Below are 25,907 nucleotides of genomic sequence, written 5' to 3' on the forward strand. Positions count from 1 at the left end.
TAGAACCAGTCCAAAAAAAGAGCGGTGCTGGTGCCAAAGAGCCGGGACATCCACGTACTCCAACCACAGCACTTGTGTGGACAAACTAAACTTTTCAGTCTTTAGAAATGCTTCACATCACAGCAGCTGCTCCAACAGCTTCTCTGTCTACTCAGTATCTATGAGGATCAGCTGAACTATTCAATGCAATTCTATTCAATTCAATTCAAACAATTCCCACATAAGCTACAGCTGACTGCAGTCAGTAGACCTGGGGAAGTGAAGTGACCAGGCTCAGACGCTCTTCTGGTTCATGCTGCTCATACTGGGGATGAGAGGAGGCACGTAATTGGTCATCGCCCCGACTTTGCCTTGTCGATTTGTTTGCTCGTGGATTTTGCTTGTGTTTGTGTTTGTGCGTTTGCACCTCCTCAGGAATTCATATTTTTGCCACCATTCCAGTTAGCAGGTGCAATATGTAGGTAATCTGTCTGAAAACATATCATGATGAATGAATTCCATATAGATATTAGATATTTCTTCCGTAGAGAACATCCTCCTCCCCCTAAACAAAAGGGGAAACTGTTGTATTACCGCAGGTGGAAAGTCTCTGGAGGGCCTTTTATATTAATAGGTTGGTATTTTGGCTTCTCACTTCATTGACTGACAAATGTTGTCAGGAAAAGTGAAAACCTCCTGACAGTGCCTTGGCCTCTAGTCACCATTCAGTGTGGGGAAATAAACCCCAAGTCAATATTGTGCAGTTTTCTTTAACCTAAATGTTGTTTTTCTCTTATTTGAATGGCTTTTTTTACATTCTGCATTATGCCTTAGTATAAATACTATTACTGGACTACTCTCAGGATAATTAAGACCATAAACACAAACTCTCACATATATTTATTTGTTTATATTAAAAACTGCATTTTAGAGATTTATGTGGTACTAGATGATAATAACTAATTTACTTGATCTACATGTTGTATTAATTTATAATTATTACAAGTATGTGCATCTTTTGGTTGGCATCAGATTATTTTTTTAACTAATGAATAGAAATATTTTATGAATGGTATTAATTTTGTACACAATATGTAATACTGTCTTTTATTTTGAAGAGCCGTATGAGTTTGGAGCTGACTTCCGGTAGCTGGCTGGTTTTAATGGCAGCTCTGTTGGTGTGAGCAGCGACGGGACCCTTCTGCTTCCCGTTACGATGCCCGGACCCTCCGCTGCGCTGCCCCGTCTGTTCCTCTCGGTGGATAGCCTCTGCTCGGCGGGACCCCGGCCACCCTGTCGGTGAGTAACGACGACATTTTGTTGTGTTGGCCGGTAGACGGACCTGACGACGGGCTCCTTTAGTCAGCGAGCAGCAGCGTGAGGTCGGACACGGTGAGCCCGGCTCGGTGGGGTCCGCCTCGGGAAATGGACGAGCCGGTATCAGTAGTGTGAGATCCCGGTGACACGTCGAGACGGAGCGGATCGAGACCGGACGGAGCTCTGGAGCCGCTGGCCGCGGCCTGACGGAGGAGGGTTAGCCGGAGGAGCTAGCGCGTCGCTGCGGGACCTCGGTTCCCCGGAGGCCGCTGCTAGGAGCTAACACATCGCTGCGGGACCTCGGTTATTAGTTATGTTATATTATTATTATTATTATTATTATTATTATTATTATTATTAGCTGTTGTTCCATTCAGTCAGCGGCACCGGCTCGTTTTCACTTCATGATTTCTGACATGTCGAGCTGAGTCTGAAGACGACCGGTGGGACAGAAGATGCTGCTGATGTTTACACCGTTTACACGGTTTACACGGTTTACACCGTTTACACCGTTTACTCGGTTTACTCGGTTTACACCGTTTACACGGTTTACACCGTTTACACCGTTTACACCGTTTACTCGGTTTACACGGTTTACACGGTTTACACCGTTTACACGGTTTACACCGTTTACACGGTTTACACGGTTTACACCGTTTACACCGTTTACTCGGTTTACACGGTTTACACCGTTTACACCGTTTACACGGTTTACACGGTTTACACTGTTTACACGGTTTACACGGTTTACACCGTTTACACCGTTTACACGGTTTACACGGTTTACACCGTTTACACCGTTTACTCGGTTTACACGGTTTACACCGTTTACACCGTTTACTCGGTTTACACGGTTTACACCGTTTACTCGGTTTACACCGTTTACACGGTTTACACCGTTTGCACCGTTTACTCGGTTTACACCGTTTACACCGTTTACTCGGTTTACACCGTTTACACGGTTTACACCGTTTACGCGGTTTACACGGTTTACTCGGTTTACACCGTTTACACCGTTTACACCGTTTACTCGGTTTACACCGTTTGCACCGTTTACTCGGTTTACACCGTTTACACGGTTTACACCGTTTACGCGGTTTACACGGTTTACTCGGTTTACACGGTTTACGCCGTTTACACCGTTTACACCGTTTACACGGTTTACACCGTTTGCACCGTTTACTCGGTTTACACCGTTTACACCGTTTACTCGGTTTACACCGTTTACACGGTTTACACCGTTTGCACCGTTTACTCGGTTTACACCGTTTACACCGTTTACTCGGTTTACACCGTTTACACGGTTTACACCGTTTACGCGGTTTACACGGTTTACTCGGTTTACACGGTTTACGCCGTTTACACCGTTTGCACTGTTTACTCGGTTTACACGGTTTACGCCGTTTACACCGTTTACTCGGTTTACGCGGTTTACGCCGTTTACGCCGTTTACGCGGTTTACACGGTTTACACCGTTTACACCGTTTACTCGGTTTACTCGGTTTACACCGTTTACACGGTTTACACCGTTTACGCGGTTTACACGGTTTACTCGGTTTACACGGTTTACGCCGTTTACACCGTTTACTCGGTTTACACGGTTTACGCCGTTTACGCCGTTTACACGGTTTACACCGTTTACACCGTTTACTCGGTTTACACCGTTTACACCGTTTACACGGTTTACACCGTTTACGCGGTTTACACGGTTTACTCGGTTTACACGGTTTACGCCGTTTACACCGTTTACTCGGTTTACACGGTTTACGCCGTTTACACCGTTTACTCGGTTTACACGGTTTACGCCGTTTACACCGTTTACACGGTTTACGCCGTTTACACCGTTTACACGGTTTACACCGTTTACACCGTTTACTCGGTTTACACCGTTTACACGGTTTACACCGTTTACGCGGTTTACACGGTTTACTCGGTTTACACGGTTTACGCCGTTTACACCGTTTACTCGGTTTACACGGTTTACACGGTTTACACCGTTTACTCGGTTTACTCGGTTTACACCGTTTACACGGTTTACACCGTTTACGCGGTTTACACGGTTTACTCGGTTTACACGGTTTACGCCGTTTACACCGTTTACTCGGTTTACACGGTTTACACCGTTTACACGGTTTACACCGTTTACTCGGTTTACACGGTTTACACGGTTTACGCCGTTTACACCGTAAACCGTAAACAGAACAAACGGATATCACGACGTTGAAAAGTTGCTTGCTTTCTGCGTCCCTTGTTTCATCGTCAGGCCCATCGAGGTGTTCCTGGTTGGATTTCTCATCTGGACATTTAATCCGTCGGTTTCAGGTCACAGATCCGCAGACAGCCGCTAAACATCAAACTGCTTTTTGATAAACGTACATGATAAATCTGTGAGCGCTGTCTGTAAGCACCAGGATCTGTGACGTCACAGTTCTTACAACAGGTTGAGGTTTGTAAAGGGACAATGTGCCAGACGACAGGCTTTCCACCGCTGCTCGTGATCTTAGTATTTGAGAGGATTAATGTTAGTATTGGCAATTTTAAATGTTTTTGAGCTTTGAAAACGTGCTGTGACCTGAAATGATGTTGAAATGATGAGAGCTGTTTGTGAACCAAGAGAGTGAAGTTGTAGTTAAACAATGATAAAACTCTATAAAGGCCAATTCCTACCTGCAGGAGTCGTCGTGATGTAAATGTCATGTACTGTCTGTCTGTGTGAGCTCTGCCCTGAATGAGTGGACTCCCAGAACCGGACTGACCTCCAGCACCGGATCACGGTGCGGCTGCTTCAGTCAGTCATTGTGGTACTGGGGAAACCCTTCTGGCTTGTTTGTGGTTTCTTTGTTTAAACCAAACTTGTTTGCCTGGGTGACTCTGAGTCCTGTTGTAGAAAAGAACTCGGAGGCTGTCACTCCTTCAGGATCCACATCTTCATGAGCACTTTCTGTTATCGCTGTGGAGGTTTCTGCTGTTTTGTCCCGTTACAGCTGCAGACTGTTTATAAAAGTGTTCGTAGCGTCCAAGTCTGAAAAATTTAGTTCGATGCAGAAGTGCTTTAAGCTGCAATACCACCGAGTGCCACTAGCGGTCGGTTCCATAGACTCCCATTCAACTTCTCTCATCAAATATGAAGTCAATAAAATTTTTTACAAGTCATTTTGTTGTCAATCTGGAAAGTCACTCCTTAGTTTTCTGGTGGTCCATCTGAAAATTAATCTCATTAATTAGATATTAGGTCTCAAAAAGACCTGTTTTTGAGGTGTGTCTGTTTGATTGACAGGCCAATGCTGCAGTCAGGTTACAGCTATCGCTGGGCGATGCTTTGTGTTCAGTGGTGGCGGAGTCTCAGCCGGGGTCCAACCGATGGAGAACACCACAACTACACTGAAGGAAACCATTAGTTCATCTCTTGCCCAGTTTGTAAGTTTGTCCTCTGACAAAGAAATGAACGGTCTATAATTGTAATGGAGGTTTATTTTAACAGAGACAGAATATAAAAACAAAAATCCAGAAAATCACATCATATAAAAGTTATAAATTGATTTGCATTTGATTGTGAAATAAGTATTTGATTTCCAACCAACAAGAATTCTGTCTCCTACAGACGGTTAGATTTGTCCTCTCGCTTTAAGAAAGTTCTCCGAATCTCAACTGGTCACCTGTATAAAAGACATCGGTCTCAACTGGTCACCTGTATAAAAGACATCGGTCTCAACTGGTCACCTGTATAAAAGACATCCGTCTCCACTGGTCACCTGTATAAAAGACATCCGTCTCAACTGGTCACCTGTATAAAAGACGCCCGTCTCCACTGGTCACCTGTATAAAAGACATCCGTCTCCACTGGTCACCTGTATAAAAGACATCCGTCTCCACTGGTCACCCGTATAAAAGACATCCGTCTCCGCTGGTCACCCGTATAAAAGACATCCGTCTCAACTCGTTACCTGTATAAAAGACGCCCGTCTCAACTCGTTACCTGTATAAAAGACGCCCGTCTCAACTCGTTACTTGTGTCAAATCGTAGACCTGCACGAGGCTGGAATGGACTACAAGACCATCGGCCAGCAGCTCGGTGAGAAGGAGACAACTGTTGGTGAGATTATTGGGAAATGGAAGAAACACTAAAAATGACATGGATCTCCTCGGTCTGGACCTGCTCGGTCTGGATGTCCTCGGTCTGCGTCTCCTCGGTCTGGGTGTCCTCGGTCTGGATGTCCTCGGTCTGTGTCTCCTCGGTCTGGATGTCCTCGGTCTGCATCTGCTCGGTCTGGATGTACTCGGTCTGCATCTCCTCGGTCTGGACCTCTTTGGTCTGGACGTCCTCGGTCTGCGTCTCCTCGGTCTGGACGTCCTCGGTCTGGATCTCCTCGGTCTGCATCTCCTCGGCCTGGATCTCCTCGGCCTGGGTGTCCTCGGCCTGGGTGTCCTCGGTCTGGGTCTCCTCGGTCTGGATGTCCTCGGTCTGGACCTTCTCGGTCTGGATCTCCTCGGTCTGGGGCTCCATGGAGATCTGGCCTTGTGGGGTATCGATGATCATGAGGAAGGTGAGGGATCAGCCCAGAACTACACTGGAGGAACTTGTTCATGGTCTCCAGACAGCTGGGACTACAGTCACCATGGAAACCATCGGTAACACATGACACTATGGATTAAGATCCTGTAGCGCTGCGAGGTCCCCCGGCTGAATATGGACAGACCTGTCTGAAGTTTACCAACGAACACCTGAAGGATTCAGAGAAGGCTTGGAGGAGGTGACGTGGTCAGAGGAGAACAACATCCAGCTCTTTGACATCAACTGGACTCGCCGTGTTTGGAGGAAGAGAAACGCTGACTAGAACCCGAGAACACCGTCCCACCGTCCCCACTGTCCCACCGTCCAACATGGAGGTGGAGACATTCTGCTTTGGGGGTGTCTCTGCTGAGGGGAGAGGACAACTTCACCGCATCGAGGGGAGGACGGACGGGGTCGTGTACCGGGACATCTTGGGGGACGACCTCCTTCCCTCAGCCGGGACACTGGAGACGGGTCTTCAGCACCACAATGACCCAAAACATACGACGAGGCAACAAAGGAGCGGCTCAAGAAGAAGCACATGAAGGTCACGGAGAGGTCGAGCCGGTCTCCGGACCTTCATCCCAGAGAACATCTGAGGAGAGAGCTGAAGCTTCCAGTTGCCGAGCAACAGCCTGGAAACCTGGAGGATCTGCAAAGAGGAGTGAACAACATCCCTCCTGAGATGTTCAAACCTGGAGACCAACTACCACAAACCTCTGACCTCGCCAACAACACTTTCTGCACCAAGTACTGAGTCATGTTCTGCTTCGGGATCAAATACTTATTTCACAATCAAATGCAAATCAATTTATAACTTTTATATGATGTGATTTTCTGGATTTTTGTTTTTATATTCTGTCTCTGTTAAAATAAACCTCCATTACAATTATAGACCGTTCATTTCTTTGTCAGAGGACAAACTTACAAACTGGGCAAGAGATGAACTAATGGTTTCCTTCAGTGTAGATATATTAAAGCAGGCAGCATTTAAACAGCTTCTTCGTGCAGATTCAAACAGGACGAAATGTGCAACTAAAGAATTGGGTGTTTATTGTTAAAGACTTGCATCTCTATGCAGTTGTTGAGGATGCAGGAATTCAGCAAGTGATTAAAGTACCTCTATTCTCAGTGGTGAACATGATCCTGTCCCAACTTCATACAGACGTGTTGCTGACATCAGATTCAAAATGAGCACTTTTTTTTTTCTCCATCTCAACATCTATGTTGTCTTTGGTCTATTTTCAACTAAATATGGGTTTACAGGATTTGCAAATCATTGCATTCTGCTTTTATTAACGTTTAAACAGCATCCCAACTTTTTTGGAAACAGGATTGTATGTCATGATGTGCGTTCTGTATTTCACATGCTTGACCTCGACCTTTGTGGTTTTCTTTTTATAGTTTTCCCAGTTGTTCTTGTTACTCAGTAAACAAAGCTGCTGTTCTTCCTGCTGTCAGGAGGTTGGCATCATGTTTTAGTGAGCGTGTCTCTGAATGTGCACCAGTGTTTCACCTAACAAGCCATTGACCCAAATTACCCACTGGGTGACTGTTTACAGCCATCATCTCTCTCATTTTTCTTAAATTTACCTGTTTCAGCCATCATTAATCTCCTGTTGGTTATGATAGAAAAATGTGCTGTTGCATAAATTAGAAAATGTTTTAATTGAAAAGATTATTAATCTATGCAAGATGGTTTTAGTAACAAGCTGCTGGGAAAGACTGAAGTTATTAAATATTGTTCTTTTCTTCAGTGTGTCACTGTAGACGCTCCCTACCTCGTCTCATCCAGGCCAGTGTTATCTGTTCAGCTCCTAGTTGATCCCTGTGATTGCAGCTCGTAGGAGGAACGAGACGTTGCTTCTGTTTTAATGACTTTTGGATTCAGGAAGTTATAATCTGACATCTTCTTTTCCATCTGTACTGATGTTGTGTCTCCTCGTCCTGTGAGATGAGCGTGTTTGCTGAGCAACACTGACGTGATGTAACTCGGCAACATACCCGGCCATCCAACTTCAAATAACAATGAAGCTTCATAAAACATACAAATATAACTTGCCTATGACTTCAGATTGCTTAGATAAGGTGTGTGTGTGTGCGTGTTCAGGCCCGTGTGTGTGTCCCCAGCGAGGTTCTCCTCCAGCAGGACAGTAAAGGTCCTTCCAATCCTCATCCATCAGTGATGTCATCAACCATCAGTGATGTCATCGTTGGTTTGTGAACGTTATGAAGCCTCCAGTTCAGATTCTGTCCGTCACCATCTTTGCTAGTTTGGAGCAGGAAGTGACCATATTTGGACAAGCTGGGGGAGGAGCCAGCGGTGGATGTAACCTGACTGCACCACAGGCCTGTCAATCAAACAGACACGCCCCCAAAAACAGGTCTTCTTGAATCTTCTTTTCTAATGAATGAGGGATTATTTTCAGATGGACCTCCAGAAAACTAATAAGAAGGAGTGACTTTAGCTAACAACACCGAGATAACTGATGGACACATTTTATTCACTTTGGATTTGATGAGAGAAGTTGAATGGGAGTCTATGGAGCCGGAGGCTTTTTGGAGCCGACCTCTAGTGGCACTCGCTGGTATTGCAGCTGAAGACACTTCTGCATCAGAACCATTTTACAGACCTGAAGCTTCAAACTCTTTTAGAAACAGTCTGTGGGTCCTACATGCTGCTTGGTCATCTGGGTGACATCAGCAGTTTGATTATATAATATAAAATATAGTAACACTCTTTCTGACTGTCTGGGACATGTTTTTTTGAATCCTGTATCACTCAAAGTGTGAAGACAAGGCTGCAGGGTGGCCACGTTGTTTACATCAAAGCTGGGCTCTCAGTGACTGGGACACTAAGACGGCCTGTGGACCGGGCCTGGTACCGACATGTGGCACCGGGCGGCCGGCCGCCACAATAAACCCAGTGAGGAGAGAGAGAGGCAGGAATCACAGAGATGAAGAGAACACTGCAAATACCTTCAGCTACCAGCAGGGGGCTTCATAGGAGGCAACACGGAAACAACAGAAATCACAGGAGTTCTGCAGATCATGGTTTTATATGAAGTTTGAGTCTGTTCAGTGACTGACTGTGCTGTGGGGATCACGCGTGTTCCCCGACGGCGTGCTGTGGGGATCACGCGTGTTCCCTCTCCCTGACCTGCTCTCTGCTCTGCAGGTGTTGACCTGGATGTGGGTATGAAGCCTTCTGGTTCAGTCTGATCTCCGTTCTGAGAGGACCTCGGCCTTTCTTCGTCTCCAGCCTCTCTCTCTCGGTGACAGCAGCATGGTGGATGCAGCTCATTAAACGGTCGCTTTGGGAGGAAAACCTCCCGTTTTTCTGAACTCATCAAATGACTGCCATGTTTGTGTAGGAATGAGAAAGTGAGCGGGTCAGTAGTGAAAACAAGCGAGACTGAAGGGCTGAAGCGTTGACGGGACAGAAGAACCATCCTGTCGGTAGGTGGGCGGTGCCCAAAGCAGCCCGGCCCTGAGGATGACCAGCCTGTTCAGGCGCAGCAGCAGCAACGGAGGCTCCAGGAGCGGCGGAGGTGGAGGCAGCGGAGGACAGGGGCAGCTCAACAACAGCAGGCCCAACCGGCAGGTCCGACGCCTGGAGTTCAACCAGGCCATGGAGGACTTCAAGACCATGTTCCCCTCCATGGACTACGAGGTGATCGAGTGCGTGCTGCGCTCCAACAACGGAGCTGTGGACGCCACCATCGACCAGCTGCTCCAGATGAGCATCGACGGCCACGGCACGGACGACAGCTCCGACTCGGACGACAGCATCCCACCAGAGGTCAGTGGAAAGGAGCCGTGACGCCAACATCAGTACCAGCTGAGCACCACTTTTATTTAATGGTCATTCAAACACACGCTGGTGTCCTGGCTGTGATCTGCACACATAAATATCTTATCAGCGATCAGACTATGTCCTGCTTTTAGAAACATGCTGTGGCACAGAAACAACTTCTGCAGGTTTCTCTGTCTGTGAAGATGGAGGCTGAAACCTGGATCCTGTTATCATGTGTTCAGGTTTTTTTTTATGTTGTATGTAAACAGCATAAATGATCACAAACACACGGGAGATTAAAAACCAGGATACTCTCACATAGAAATTACATTTATTTTTTATTCTTACTTCAAAATCTGACTGATCCAGAAAAACTGCTCATGACAACTTTTGTGAAATTTCTTGAAAGATGTTTATTTTTCATCACCAGTCACAATGATGAAATGAATTAAACCAGCTTTAAAGACCAGTTCATAAAACTCTTTGTTTTCTAGATTCTGGAGCGAACTCTGGAGCCGGACAGTTCTGATGAAGAGCCACCTCCAGTTTACTCTCCACCAACATATGACATGCACATTTATGACAGGAAGTACCCGGAGGCCCCTCCCACACCCCCCCCTCGGTGAGGAATTCCAATTCAATTCAACTTTATTTATATAGCGCCAAATCACAACACAGGTTATTTAATGGCACTTAAAACATTAAAGTCTTTACAGCAGAACTTTACAACATTAAATAGAGAAACCAACAATTCAACAATTCCCACATAAGCTAGGAGGGAAAAACTCCTCTTTAAGGGAGAAAAACCTCCAACAGAGGGAAGAAAAACTCCCTTTAACAGGAAGAAACCTCCGACAGAACCAGGATCAGAGGTGGGCGGAGCATCTGTTAACAGAACCAGGCTCAGGGGTGGGCGGAGCATCTGTTAACAGAACCAGGATCAGAGGTGGGCGGAGCTTCTGTTAACAGAACCAGACTCAGAGGTGGGCGGAGCATCTGTTAACAGAACCAGACTCAGGGGTGGAGAACATCTGTTAACAGAACCGGGCTCAGAGGTGGGCGGAGCATCTGTTAACAGAACCGGGCTCAGAGGTGGGCGGAGCATCTGTTAACAGAATCAGACTCAGAGGTGGGCGGAGCATCTGTTAACAGAACCAGGATCAGAGGTGGGCGGAGCATCTGTTAACAGAACCAGACTCAGGGGTGGAGAACATCTGTTAACAGAACCGGGCTCAGAGGTGGGCGGAGCATCTGTTAACAGAACCAGGATCAGAGGTGGGCGGAGCATCTGTTAACAGAATCAGACTCAGAGGTGGGCGGAGCATCTGTTAACAGAATCAGACTCAGAGGTGGGCGGAGCATCTGTTAACAGAACCAGGATCAGAGGTGGGCGGAGCATCTGTTAACAGAACCAGGATCAGAGGTGGGCGGAGCATCTGTTAACAGAATCAGACTCAGAGGTGGGCGGAGCATCTGTTATCAGAACCAGGCTCAGAGGTGGGCGGAGCATCTGTTAACAGAACCAGACTCAGGGGTGGGCGACCATCTTCCTCGACCGGTTGGGGTGAGAGGAGAGCAGAGAGAGAAAAGGACAGCATAGAGATAGAAGAGAAGAACTGTTGGTGGAGACGACAATCACAGAGCAGAGACATGCAGCTCCATGACGGGACATCTGGAAAAGAAAGAACAGAAACTACACGAGCGAAGGAACTGAATGGAGACAACAGATAATAAGAAGAAACTATGGGAGAGAAAAAGATGGTGAGGTATGAGTCAGTTAAAGAGTAGGAGGAAAGAAAAGAAGATCAGCATGTAACGAGGTCCTCCAGCAGCCTCGGCCTATAACAGCATAACTAAGGGTTGGTTCAGGTCTACCTGAGCCAGCCCTAACTATAGGCTTTATCAAGAAGGAACGTTTTGAGTCTAATCTTAAAGCTAGAGAGGGTTTCTGCCCCTCGAACACAAACTGGGAGCTGGTTCCACAGGGGAGGAGCCTGAAAACTGAAGCTCCGCCTCCCATTCTACTTCTGGAAACTCTAGGAACCACAAGTAGACCAGCGAAAAATTATTTATTTATTTTTTAATCACTACCTGATCAAGGTGATTACATCACTTCCTGTGATAATAATCCTGCTGCACATCACTGGAATATTTTAGTTCTAATCTTTATTTATGTATTTATTGAACTTAGAGAGCCGTGGAGATAAAAGGTCCTAAAAGCTCCTAAAAGGTCCTAAAAGCTGCGTATGTTTCCAGAACAGAGCGTCTGTGACTGGAATATAGAAACAAGGACGACATCAGCTGTCAAAATAAGAGCTTTAGATGCTGTTTAATTCATGTTCATTCAACACATAGACCTGCTGGATGAAACAAACAAAGAGACGTCTCTGACAACTGGACGTGTGGAGAAAACTCATTTAACATCCAGTAATGTGGAATCACTTCCTTTGATCACAAACATTTAATCATCATTTTAATGTGAAGAACACATTTCCCACGAACCCCGTCACTTCCTGTTTCTCCTCTTGTTCCTGTTCCTCCTCTTGTTCCTGTTTCCTCTGGAAGTTAGTTTGTGTTAAGCAAGTTTAGTTTGAAAAGATTTACATGATGTTGTTAATGTTGTTAATACAACAATAATGTTGTTAATACTTTCAGCACAGATTCTGATGACAACATTTTTTGTGGAAAAATTGCAGGAATTTAGAAAAAGTTGCAAACTTCTGCAAATATTACGGCGTTTGCTTAAGTTAGCATTAATTACGGCGGTCACATGATTTCCTGGAGGGACTGATTATACATGAAGTGTGAAGGTATTTGGTCATAGAGTGTCTGAGCATTGATGGTGTTAAATTCAGTTGCTAAATAGGAAGCATGAGTGTCCCTGGACTGAAAACATGACGGTGTGTCCAATAGTTGTTGAAGTACTCTGCTGTCAGTGAGAATCGTTGGGATCCTCCCTTCAGAGTCCAAAACATCACATCATGGTTTTTAATTGTATGACCGTGTTGCATGTTTCTCCTGTGAAGACTCATCAGGCGTTCAGTCATTCTGTCCAACTAAAGATCCTCCGAGTCCGATAACGGTCCTCAGCCAGTCCGCACATGTTGATCACGTTAACCGGATTATCTAAAAATACATGTTTTGTGGCGTCAGATAGAGTGTGATCAACACAAACTCTAACAATGATGGTTTTTAATGGATCCGCCTGGTGAAGACGACGCTGTAACAGAAGCAGTGATGATGGTGGATGAGAGGAGTGTTTAGCTCCGGATGTTCTCTCAGCCTTCGAGAGTCGATCTGCTGATGACATCATTACCGCCAGCCTTCAGGAGGCCTGTTCCCTCTCCAGATGTTCCTTGGAGAACTCAGCAGCAGCTCTGCAGTGATGAGGAGGAGCAGAGACGTAGTTGTAGCGCTGCATCAACCGGACCTTTATTTCCTTTTCAGCAAACACGGAGCTCAATATCTGGATCATTGTTCTACTGACACCAGGGCTGATTACAGTGATGTAATGCTCTTCTGCTGTGTCACACCAGGTCACCACAGGAACAACTTCCTGAAGGGAGGCTGTCCTGTAAAAAAAACACCTTAAACCACAATAGATGTGTAAAGACTCTTCAGCTGTAGTTATTATCCAGCTGTTATCTCGTTAAATTCAGGCCAAATGAGACCGAGAGAAAACACTGGCAGGCTGGTGGAATTCAGTGTGAAAACATTTTTACTGCATGCAGCAAACAGAATTGTTTCCTGAATGAGACTTTTCACCAAACATCCTTTTTATTCTATTTGTCTTCTCATGTTTTACCTTCTTAAAATCTGATCATTGTCGATATCTGCTGATATGGCAAGAGATCCTCCCGTCTGATATCAACACACGCACACCTTTCATATCACACCACATTTATTTAATAAATTATTGTCATGGCGTTTCCCATCTAGCGGGTGTGGTGTGCATCTCTTGTGGAGGTCACTCTGGCCTGTTGTTGACCTGCAGTTACACCGACTCACCACCAGGCCGCTGCTTCTCAGAGCAGATGGAAATGCATTTTTATTCTGTTTTTAGACACTTTATTCTAGTAATAATCCTTTATTGAATATGAAAAATAAAATCACCATGTGCCTGTTTTAGCCTACCATTATTTTCAGGAGATGAGAGAATGGACACTTTATGTATTTTAACCTTTTGATCATATTTAGAATGTAACACTTTTTAAAATAATCATTGATGGAAGATTATACACAACAATTATTTAGTTCCAGTCACTAACAACATGTGAGAAGGTGGAGCTGCAGAGTTTTAGGCTTTTATCCACTAATTAGCTGAAATTTACTGGCACTAAAGCAGATGTTTCCTGCCTCTGGTCCTCCCATGTGCTTCCTGTCAGTGTGAACCATGAAGGATTTAGATCATTAATGGCAGTGTTTGATAGCTGGAGATCAGTGGATGATGCAGCTGATAGTTTGACTTCTGTGTCCTGTCACTTCCTGTCCCAGATTCGAGGCCCATCCCCCTGCAGGTCACCAGCAGGTCAGGAGCTACCGCAACTGGAACCCTCCTCTGCTGGGAAACCTCCCCGATGACTTCCTGCGGATCCTGCCGCAGCAGCTCGACAGCATCAAGGTAAACGTGTGATGTCATATCCAGGGCTTCTAGGTGCTTCCTGTTGATGTGTGAAGCAGTTAAACGACCATCAGAATCAGCTTTATTGGCCAGGTATGTTAACACATACAAGGAATTTGACTCCGGTTATAACTTCAGCTCAAACAGACAGACATAAATAGACATATAAAACATAAATAGACGTATATACAGTAAAGAAATATATACACATCAAGCAATGGACTTGGGTACTGCTCAAACACCAGAGGAACATTTCACCACCGGTCTGTCTCAGCATCTCTTCAAGCTGTAGGCAGGTTTATGTTTTCATATATATTTACTTCACATGTTGATCAATGAGCTCTGCTGGTTCTGCTGGGTGTTCATGTTTAACATCATCCTGCCTCCACATCTGTTATATATACACACACACACACCACATTTATGTTCATCCCTTCACCAAACTACTGACACGTCCCTGCACAGTACCGACAGCAGGACTGTTCCTGTACGTACCGGTACTCCTGGCACCGGTACGTACAGGAACGGTACCGGTCCTGTTCAGGGTTGTTGGTTTAACCTGAGGATCCGGGTCAGGTGAAATGGAGCTGTCTTTATCCGTCTCTCTTGTCTTTATCTCAGCAGAGCTCTCAGAGCAGTCTGTCTCAGCCTTCCTCATCCTCTTCAGTTTCCTCAAGTCAATGGACCGCTCAGTCTGGTTCTGGGCCAGGAACTGGGGGGCCCGACGGAGGTCCAGGTTCAGGAGCCACGGAGCAGGACAAGAAGCTGAAGCAGTATCTGGAGGACGAGCGCATCGCCCTGTTCCTGCAGAACGAGGAGTTCATGAGGGAGCTGCAGCGCAACCGCGAGTTCCTCATCGCCTTGGAGAGAGGTGGTACTACACACACACACACACACACACACACACACACACACACACACACACACACACACTCTGAATGTGAGTCCCTCGTGATATTGTAATATAAGATTACTAACATTTGAGGCTGTGAGATGCTTCACAGTTCATACTGACAAATGGTCATCAAAGCGTTCCTGTGGAGTTTTTAGCTGCAGTAATGCAGTGAAGCCGTGTCCTCCTGCAGCCGTCCTGCAGGGGGCAGCAACACGCCTGCATAGGGTTCATGAGAGCAGGCAGGGAAGAAGACTGCATGTCAGTAAATATGAAATACTTTGAGATGTTTTGTGAGGACATTTTTGTTAAAGCTGAATGTGAACTCCACAGCTCCGGGTTTGATTCCCCTGATGTTCACGGCCTCTGCTTGTCTTTTGGAATTACTTTTGTCTCTGAGTCAACGTGAATGTTTGATCGTACAGCAGCAGCATCTGACAGCTCGTCACACAGTAGATGCCCACGTGTGAAAAAGGGAAGACGTCTGGTTTATGTTTCTGACTTTTATTTGTGAGTTTGTGTCTATTGTCAAATTTTTAATGGTTTAAGCTTCAGCTCGGTCAGACGTTCTGGTGTTTGAACAAGTCACCTCACTGTCACCGCAGGTTGGCTGTCAGATGCTGGTGAGCTCACTACGTCTCTGCTGCTGTTATCTTTCTTTACTTGGACAAAATTAATTCCATATGTCTCCATTCGTCTCAGTCAAACATCCTTCAGTTTATATTTTTAATGATAATAATATTTGGAGGTGCTGAACCTCACTCATTTTTTTAGGTGTCTTCTAAAGGAGCAAATATTCAAACAAAGAATTTCACATTTCTGGGATCAAACTGTCAATCAGGAGGGAAACTCTTTAATCCTCAGAGTCTCTGACGAGCTGAACGATGTGAACAGGACACCTCATGTTTTGTGTTTTAGTTCTGCAGAGATGAGATTGGTGATGAGCACAACTCTTCCTTTAAATCCTGCAGAACTTCAACCTCTTTTCCTTTCTCTGGTCCAGATGAAATGAAGCGGAGGTTCAGAAGTTGAGTCATGACCTCATCACATCAGCGGTCATAACATCTGCTCTCTGTTTTTAGATCGCTTGAAGTATGAGTCAAAGAAATCAAAGTCCAATCATTCATCTAGCATGGAGAGTTCCACAGGTAGATATCCTCATCTGAACTCTGCTCTGTGTGCGCTGTCACTCACACTTCAGCTTCACACATCCTGATATCAATATTAGTATAATAATAATACTGCATGTATGTGATGTACAGAAGTGTACAGTGATGCTGTGTGTGTGTGTGTGTGTGTGTGTGTGTGTGTGTGTGTGTGTGTGTGTGTGTGTGTGTAGGAGAGCAGTACTCTGCAGCGTCCATGGAGGCCATCTCAGACGACGCCCTATTCAGAGACAAACTCAAACACATGGGCAAATGTAAGTGTGTGTGATCCACAACACTGCTGGTAGAAGTCCCAGCAGCCTCTCTGGTTAATGACCCCAACGTCTCCTCATCTGCAGCAACCAGGAAGAAGCTGTTTGAAATCGCCAAAACCTTTTCAGAGAAGACGAAGAGGAGAAAGTCGAAGAGACGGACGCTCCTGAAGCATCATTCGTATCCTTCATGTAACCGTGGTTATCGCATCTGACAACATCCTCCTTGTGTGGTAACATCCATTCATTAGTCCCTTTTGCATCATCACACTGTTGTATTGTTAGTGTTCATTTCCTTCAGTGCTGTTTAAATGGTAAACACAGAGAGGAGATCTTCTGTTGGTGTCTGAACATCAGTCAGATGAACTGGTTCTCCGTCTCCAGATGATGGTTGTGTTTACACCTTGGATGTATCACAGCGACCAGGGATGCAGATTTTAAACAAAGTCCTTCATAGTCGATGATGGACATTTAATATTGGTTTTAAATGAAGGACATAAAGTCTATTTCTTTTCATAGAACTGACAGTGTAGAGAGAGTTCATTATGAACACCAAGTTACACAATTTACTGGTGGTTTTTTTGTGTAACTAAGTAGTGGCATAACATTGTCTGTCGCACCATCACAGCTGATCTTTTAGCTTTACAAAGTAGCAACAAGCAGTGATGTCATCATCCATCAGTGATGTCATCGTTGGTTTGTGAACATTATGAATCCTCCAGTTCAGATTCTGTCCGTCACCATCTTGTTAGTTCGGAGCGGTTTGGAGCAGGAAGTGACCATATTTGGACGAGCTGGGGGAGGAGCCAGCGGTGGATCAGTAACCTGACTGCACCACAGGCCTGTCAATCAAACAGACACGCCCCCAAAAACAGGTCTTCTTGAATCTTCTTTTCTAATGAATGAGGGATTATTTTCAGATGGACCTCCAGAAAACTAATAAGAAGGAGTGACTTTAGCTAACAACACCGAGATAACTGATGGACACATTTTATTCACTTTGGATTTGATGAGAGAAGTTGAATGGGAGTCTATGGAGCCGGAGGCTTTTTGGAGCCGACCTCTAGTGGCACTCGCTGGTATTGCAGCTGAAGACACTTCTGGATCGGAACCATTTTACAGACCTGAAGCTACGAACTCTTTTAGAAACAGTCTGAGTTTGTAACAAAGCCTCAGGTCTAAAGCTGATCTTCAGCTGTGGTCTTGCCATGCTGTCATCAGCTGATCTGTCACACACGACATCCATCAATCACCGCTCAATTCTGTCTCCCTCTCAGTGCAGAACCGTTAACAGGCAGTCAGGACCTCTCTAGAGTTTAATAGAATAAATGGGTGAATGACTGCTGCTCTTAATGGTTTTAAACTCTCCACCACAAGACAAACAGTCGCACCTCTCCTCCATCAGCTGACCTGCTAACACAGCAGGAACCACTTTCCTTTTTATGGACAGATAACGGAGCAGATCTTCACCAGCTGTATACGAGCCTCCATAACTTGGATTCATATGTCCACATTCATAAGTCCATGACTTGTGAGTCTACAGTTGTGTTCTTAACTGATTTCCTCCCCAGACTGGGCACAGCCAACTCTACAGCCAACCTCCTGGACGATGTCGAAGGAAACCCTTGTGGTGAGAAATGCATGTCGGCCACACAATGTGTTCATGTTCATGTATTATAGAGTAGTGGTTCCTGCAGACCTGCATCATGTTGAAGCTCCACAAAACAGGAGCTAAATAGATAACATTCACTTTATTTACAACATTGTAAAAACCTCCGGCTCACGGCTGTGTGTCCTCAAACCGGGATGTGGTTGTTATGGAGACGGAGTGTATCCACATAAATAAAGACAAACATTCTGATTGCCAACCACAAAACACGGCTACACTGTCCAACAATGACACCAGACTGCATGACACGATAACAGAGCCAGAGGTCGGGTCCAGTGGTTCTGTTGTGAATCTCATCCATCAGTGATGTCATCATCCATCAGTGATGTCATCGTTGGGTTGTGAACATTATGAATCCTCCAGTTCAGATTCTGTCCGTCACCATCTTTGCTAGTTCGGAGCGGTTTGGAGCAGGAAGTGACCATATTTGGACGAGCTGGGGGAGGAGCCAGAGGTGGATCAGTAACCTGACTGCACCACAGGCCTGTCAATCAAACAGACACGCCCCCCCTAAAACAGGTCTTCTTGAATCTTCTTTTCTAATGAATGAGGGATTATTTTCAGATGGACCTCCAGAAAACTAATAAGAAGGAGTGACTTTAGCTAACAACACCGAGATAACTGATGGACACATTTTATTCACTTTGGATTTGATGAGAGAAGTTGAATGGGAGTCTATGGAGCCGGAGGCTTTTTGGAGCCGACCTCTAGTGGCACTCGCTGGTATTGCAGCTGAAGACACTTCTGGATCAGAACCATTTTACAGACCTGGAAGCTACAAACTCTTTTAGAAACAGTCTGAGATCTCAACACATCTGAATAGAGGTGACGTGTTTATTGGAGACTGATGTTTGTGTTTGTGTGTCCAGATGAAGACGGCCAGCCTAGAAGAGCAAACACTCAGGAAGAGACTGAACAGCGCCATGAGCCGATATCTTGGTAAGTTCAAAGGTGTAGTTTGTTTGAGTCCAGTTTTAAAGACATAAATCAGCCTGCAACATGACGCAGAGTTAAAGATGAAAGATTAAACATTTTATATCCAGTCTGTGATCTGACCGTGTCTCTGAATCAAATCTACACTCATCTCCTCGTCTGCCAACTTCTTCTCAACAGAATATAAAAATAGAAATGTGCTTCGTCTTCAGAGTTTCACGCTGCTCTCCGTAGTTCATTCGTTGTTTAGTTTTGGATAAAAGCTGTCATCATCCCGGCTCTCTTCTGCCTTTCAGATCCTCCCGTGCTCCATCATATCAGGGTTACTACGGCGACAGCAGCATCACCGCTGGTGGTGGCTTTGCAGCTCTTCCTGTCCCCCCCTACTCACCCAGCCTTGATCCAGACCAGCTCACTTAAGGCTCAGCAGAGGGTTGAGACCCCCCTCCCACCCCACCCCTCCTCCCAGGGAGAACAACTGGAGCGCTTCCACCACCTCTGTAGATGTATTATCTCTGTATTATTACACTTTGTTATTCTCTACTTTGACATGTAAAGGAAGCTGCATTAGTCCTTTCACTCTTTGTTACCTGCTTCCTTTAATCCCCTGATAGGACCAGCCGTGTTTTCTTCCTGTGCAGTAGCAGAAGGTTTCTGAACAGGTCCCTCAGGCCGGGCATTTAACCTCCAACGTGTACACACTTTATATACACGTAACCATGTAGAGCTTTTTTTACCATGTTTTCATAATCCAATTGTAATATTGAGCTGTTTTTGAATGCCAGGGCTTCTGTGACTGAATTTCTTACGTAGCCAGTAAAGCTGTGGCTGCACACATGCGTCCTCCCGTCTCCATGACAACCACGTGGTCTGGTGTAAAGACTGTTTGTAGAGAGCAGGCCTGCTGCACGGTTTGTAGCTGTTTACTGTTAGTTTTGTTTGGTCAGATGGAAGTTCTGAGCCTTGTTATCAAAATATGAAACCATGAGTTACACCAGGTATCACACAGGATGATACCAGCCTGCTGTTTTGGAGCCCAGTGACACTCAGCGTCCGGTCGGTGTGGTCCGGTCGGTGTGGTCCGGTCGGTGTGGTCCGGTCGGGTCGTATTTTACTGCCATGGGTGTGTGTGTCCGAGTGGAGCACGCTCAGTATCCCCTTCTCTAGTGAACGCCTGTCTGTCAGGTGAGGTGTCCCACAGGTGTGTCCTGGTGTGGTTTTGTGGCCCGTCACTCACGCGGTGCTGTTATCAGAGCAGTGGCTGCACACTGGTGGACCAATCAGAGAATGTTTAGTGTGACGCATGGTGCTCTGCTGCTGGATCATCAGAACAAAAGCAGTCCCCCACCCCCGACCCCCACCACCACGCTCGCTGAAACCTGTGTAGCACCAGATTATGTTCCATTCACAACGAAGGCTGACACACACACACACACACACACACACGTCTGCCAGATGTCAACATCTACCTCCTCCTACTCAGAAGCCCTTGTGTTTTGTGTTTTGTGTTTTAAGGACACGTCCTGGTGGTTCAGATTATGTCATCATCTGTTTTGGACCTTCACTGTATTCAGTGTTCCTGTTTGGCTTTTTTTTTTTCACTGAACCAGGAGCACAACTGCACCAGAACTAGTGGCAAAATACTGTAATTTCATTTCCCATTATAACAGAATACATTTATTATATATAAACACGTCGCATTACAATGGTGTAGAAATTAGTTGTTAATCTTTTAAATATTATAAATAAACAAATCAAAGGGAATCGGGATCGGACTCCTCGGCCGTTGTTTTAGGGGCACAATGAGTGGCATTTGTATGGAAATGGGAACAGCTGTTTCTAAGCTCGCGCACACACACACAGACACTTGCTGATTTAAAATGATTTTTACGAGTGCTCTAATTAATAAATGTATTGTTTGATTTTGAAGCAGTAGCTTTATGTTGTTGTTTTTAAATCAGTGAATCTTTTTTGATCTGTGCATGCGTGCGCGTGAACCTCTTCTCTAGACGAGTTATGTGAACTGACCTGCGATCAGAAAAAGCTCCATCTTTCTTTAATGTTGTGGTGAAAATATTTCTGTCTTCTGCAAACAAGGAATCCATTGAAGTGTTAAATGTTTATAGACATCCATTATAAAGCTCAGTTTCTACAGCGTGTTCTGTGGACGTGGATCCGTCCACCACAGCTCAGAGACCTGTAAACCAACAGCTGGAGACCACAGCAGAGCTTTATGTTCCTCAGGAGCTGGTGGAGACTGAGCCTGAGCTAAAAGGACACAATACTGAGCTCAGCTGGGATAAATGGGCAGAATTTCTTTAAAGGACAAACCCCTGACGCCATCACGTAGATTATTTATTGATGTGAAGTCCAATTGGCACCAGCTGGTTTGAACTTTAAAGGAACATTATGGAACTTGATCGTGATGTTTGCTGGATTTGACTTATTACATAACCAGCCTTAAAAATACACACATTAAAAGAAAACATCAGAAACTGCAGTCGTTTGTGCAGAAAATACAGCAATGAAATACAGATTTAGATTCAGTGAAATGATTTTAAATGGAAGGTCGTATACTGAAAAGACACAGAAACACTGTCTTTTGTTTTGAGTCCACGTAGTTCTGCTTCCAGAGGCGTTCAGGACGACACCGGTCGGTCTGGTTCTGCTGTGATCATCTTTTTAAACATTGTGTGATTACATAGAAGCAGGGAGGCGGATCAGACTTCCTGCTGTGGCATGTTCAGCAACCTCTTTGTTCATGTGTTCTCCTCTCAGGGAATCCCACCATTATTCTCTTCCATTCAGATTTTTCGAGGACCTTACGGGCACGAACGTTCCCTACAGGATGCCGTACTGTTTATTTCCCTCCACTGAAAGCCACATCAGGAGGTGCATTCTCTCTAATGTAATATATATGATATGATATAAAGCACCCATCTGATCCTACAGTTGCTCTTCCAGTTTGTCTCTGGAGGCGATATTGGACTGTTCATCATACAACACCACCTTCTGGTTTCATCTTCCAAAACACATCCACAGATCTGATGAGATGTTATTAAAGGGGAAATCCACTGAGCTGAACGCAGTGCAGCAGCTCGTGTAATAATGGAGAGATCATTATTTAGTGAAGCTGATCAAACATACAGTCAATCACATGACAGCCACACATCGCGGTGTAGTTAGTGAGGGGCGCTAGTGAGTCACTGTGGCATCGAGCAGTCTGCCCTCAGCTCGGTATTACGCTGAAATCTGAAAAAAATAGATATCACCTGCATTTAGGATGATTGGCAGTGCAGGTTGTATCATTAAAAATTTCGTATCAACAGCAAACTAAACATATGAACTCTGAGCCGGACCGGACTGGACTGCAGCATGTTTCTGAAGGCTAGTTTGTCCAATTTTGAACATTTTCAACTCAACATTTTACAGATTTCTCCTTTAAGATCCAAACAACTAAAGCAGAGTATATTGAGGCCTGAGTGAGCTGCCAACATGACACTTTACAGGCTTTATTTGTAATCAGTTAGTACATATCCAGTTTATCAAAGCTAAGGGGCTGTTAGCTTTGAGGGGGCCTCCAACGTCGAGAGAAAAATAATACTACTTTAAGATATAATAATAGTTTTCTGGTAAAAGTCACCTGGTCGTCTTTCAGTCTGTGAGCATTCAATAAAAACTGTTTACAGATTGTATTCAGTTCATTTCTGTGTAAATAATCTACTTCCTGCTGCGGGACGCCGGACAAATGGGAGTGAATGAAATCCTTCAACTTTTATCAACCAAAGGACCTGAAGCTGCTCTCCTATTGGTTGGTTCAGATTTCTAGACTATCTCTCAACGGCGTCTTTCAGGTTGACCTGACATCACCATGACGTCATCACACGGTGACTCCTGCTTCTTATCTGACCGGCAGTGGAACGGAAACTTAGAGAGGAGCGGAGGAAAATACGGTTGTTTATGAGACCGACAATGTACGTTAGACGAGTATCATCCGATTAAACGTGTCATGTTGATGAAGCCTTCTAACAAACACTAGCTGTGTGCACACATTTACACAGAGGCCCGCCCCCTGGTTTACATCTACACACAGAGCCCCGCCCCCTGGTTTACATCTACACACAGAGCCCCGCCCCCTGGTTTACATCTACACACAGAGCCCCGCCCCCTGGTTGACATCTACACACAGAGCCCCGCCCCCTGGTTGACATCTACACACAGAGCCCCGCCCCCTGGTTGACATCTACACACAGAGCCCCGCCCCCTGGTTTACATCTACACACAGAGCCCCGCCCCCTGGTTGACATCTACACACAGAGCCCCGCCCCCTGGTTTACGCAGACACACTTGTCAGTGTCCAGAGTCCACAGGAATTAAAAACAACTTGTAGTTAATTTTCATCCCTGAAAGATGTTTTGTGAGAAGCAGGTTGATCCAGGAGAGGCTGAATGTTCAGTTGATGCTGTCAGTGAGAAGAAGCTGCTGACTGACTGACTTCAACCAGACAACATGTCTGTTCCAGTAGAGCTGCTGTCTGCTGTTTAGGAACAGTAGTGTGTTTTAGAAATTTTAGTTTTTGGCTTAGCTGAAGTCTGGCTTCAGTTTGTTTGCCCCCCCAAAAAAACAAAAACAAAACACCACCTCAAAACATTTATCACCAGACGCCATTGTTTGAATGATCTTTTACAATTCTCTAAGAAAATATTTTAAAATGAAAGAAATCACAACTATAAGTTGAAAAAAAGGGAAAGAAAATAGCTTTCAGAATTTTTTTCACTTCAAATGAATGTTGGATGAAGTCAAAATTGAAACTTTAATCTGTACAACGTGTCCAGTTCAAATGTCAGTGTCATTATAGGATTGTAGGTCTGAATTGTCCCTTTAAGGCTCCATACAAACGAGGAAAAGTGTGTAGAAAGTAGTTCCTGGAATGTACTGAATGGTGGACCGTGATGTCAGCTGGGATTTCCTCTTTATACACTCACACTGTGGCTGGATCACATCAGTGGTTTCAGCTGCTCGGCACACATGACTGAGTTGCTGTTTGGTCCTCAGCAGATGAGTGAGTCCAGGTCGTGTGGTGAGCGTACGTGAGCTGAGATCCATCCAGCAGCAGCAGAGTGGCTGACTGAGCTTCAGGCTCTGGTACAGTCAGAAGGTACGCTGTCTCCAGTGTGTGTGCACATCGACAGGACACGGACCACATGTTGGGCTACATACCGTTTCATCTGGAGCTCATGTCAGTCACTTCAATAACAAACTGAAAAATAGTCAGCCATCGTTAGACTTCAAATTCTTTTCTTAAAAAAAAAGTTACTTTTGACTTAACAGCTTTGTTTTTGAAGATTAGATTAGATTTGTTTTTCCCGAGTTGTGTAACAGACGTTAGTGATTGTTGTGTTTGACTTTTTTCAACTTTTTCCTTGTATACAAGATAATTTCCTAGTCATCGAAATAATTGTTGTACCTTGTCTGATTTGTTTGTGAATTACATTTGTAAATACAATAACCATTAAAGTTTTTTCTACAAGATAACATTTTTTTCGTGCCTGTGTGCTTTGGGTTGTCAGTACCTGACCTCTGACCCCTGACCCTGCTACTGACAAGCTCCCCACCACCGCCATGCTTCACCATCAGGACAAATTTTCCAAAATGTCTGAACATGTTATTAAGTGTAGATTGAAAATATAATTTTATTTGTTTTGCAATAAACCCACAACAAAGTAGAGATGACAAAAAAACCAATGACTGAATAACTTCTGAATCCACTTTATGTAAAATAAAAAGCTGCATTGGAGTGAATTTTAATGTTAAGAAAATGAATACATATAGAAACATGTTTATTCAGTAATTTTTTGAATGTTTATCCTTCACAACACTTTACATATCAGATAAAGTTGCAGAAGAAAGCGTCCATTTAGCAAAAGTACATAAAAGTCCGTCTCCATACTTCTAATGTATTAAAAGCAACTTTGCACAGTGTTTTCAGATAGTTCCCATCTGGCAGGTATGTGCAGCATGCATGAACGTGTTCCTGGGAGCAAAGATAACATCGCCAGAGCATGTAGGCCAGATTTAAACAGGTAGAGCAGGTGGGTGGGTGCTGAGGGGATGTGGCACATCATATTAAAACAGCAACATACAGCATACTATATTTCATAATTGTTCAATGTAATTTAAAGGACCGAATATCACATTAAAGCTGTACTGTGGCGCATAATAAAGGGGTGCACGTAAACTACTTTTAATCTTCAGTCTAACTGGTTTATGGAACTAAAAGGAGCTGACTGGACCACATGTTTAACTTACAGTCATACAAGTATGTAATCTAACGGGTTTATCCAACCAGAGGCCTGCTCCTGGATGTCGGGTTACACGTCCTCCGTGCGGACGGAAGCCGTTGAGGCTGCTGAATGGAGGTTTTTAGAATCACAACAACATCGTAATGTTTATGGAGCCTGTGAGCGACGTGAGTTCGTGTCTTTGACCACACGACCTTTAAATAAACGGATCGATCCGTCAGGGGAACCTTTCTGTGTTTGTGCTCCTGTTTGCGTGACTTTGAACGATGAACTCCAGCTGGTGGCGCTAATGCGCAGCTGCGTACTTTCTTGGGGAAAGAAAAAAAAAAGAGGTAGCGAGAGACAGCGGGAGGGGTTAACAGGATCACCATGGCAACCGTGATGACGTAATTGAAACCCCTCCCACGGGCTTCGGGTCCGCCCTCCTCT

At 44.9% G+C, this 25,907-nt stretch overlaps 1 protein-coding gene across 2 annotated transcripts; it reads left to right on the plus strand.

Moving 5' to 3' along the window:
* The first annotated feature begins 1,190 nt into the window (after positions 1-1,190).
* cuedc1b (CUE domain containing 1b) lies at positions 1,191-21,105 on the plus strand. 2 transcript variants are annotated; one of them, XM_069166479.1, is made up of 11 exons: positions 1,191-1,278; positions 9,027-9,650; positions 10,139-10,266; positions 14,139-14,265; positions 14,887-15,136; positions 16,240-16,305; positions 16,497-16,577; positions 16,662-16,755; positions 18,146-18,204; positions 19,113-19,182; positions 19,473-21,105. In XM_069166479.1, coding segments are annotated over exons 2-11 (1,182 nt in total). In that variant the 5' UTR covers positions 1,191-1,278; positions 9,027-9,344; the 3' UTR covers positions 19,474-21,105. The 2 variants fall into 2 exon arrangements, with proteins under 2 accessions (XP_069022580.1, XP_069022581.1); XM_069166480.1 differs by having other exon boundaries at positions 14,890-15,136.
* The last annotated feature ends 4,802 nt before the right edge of the window (positions 21,106-25,907 follow it).

This window comes from Embiotoca jacksoni, unplaced genomic scaffold (genome assembly GCF_022577435.1).
Source record: "Embiotoca jacksoni isolate LCO1_2020_lvr unplaced genomic scaffold, fEmbJac1.0.p SCAF_39, whole genome shotgun sequence".
Taxonomy (NCBI): Eukaryota; Metazoa; Chordata; class Actinopteri; family Embiotocidae; genus Embiotoca; species Embiotoca jacksoni.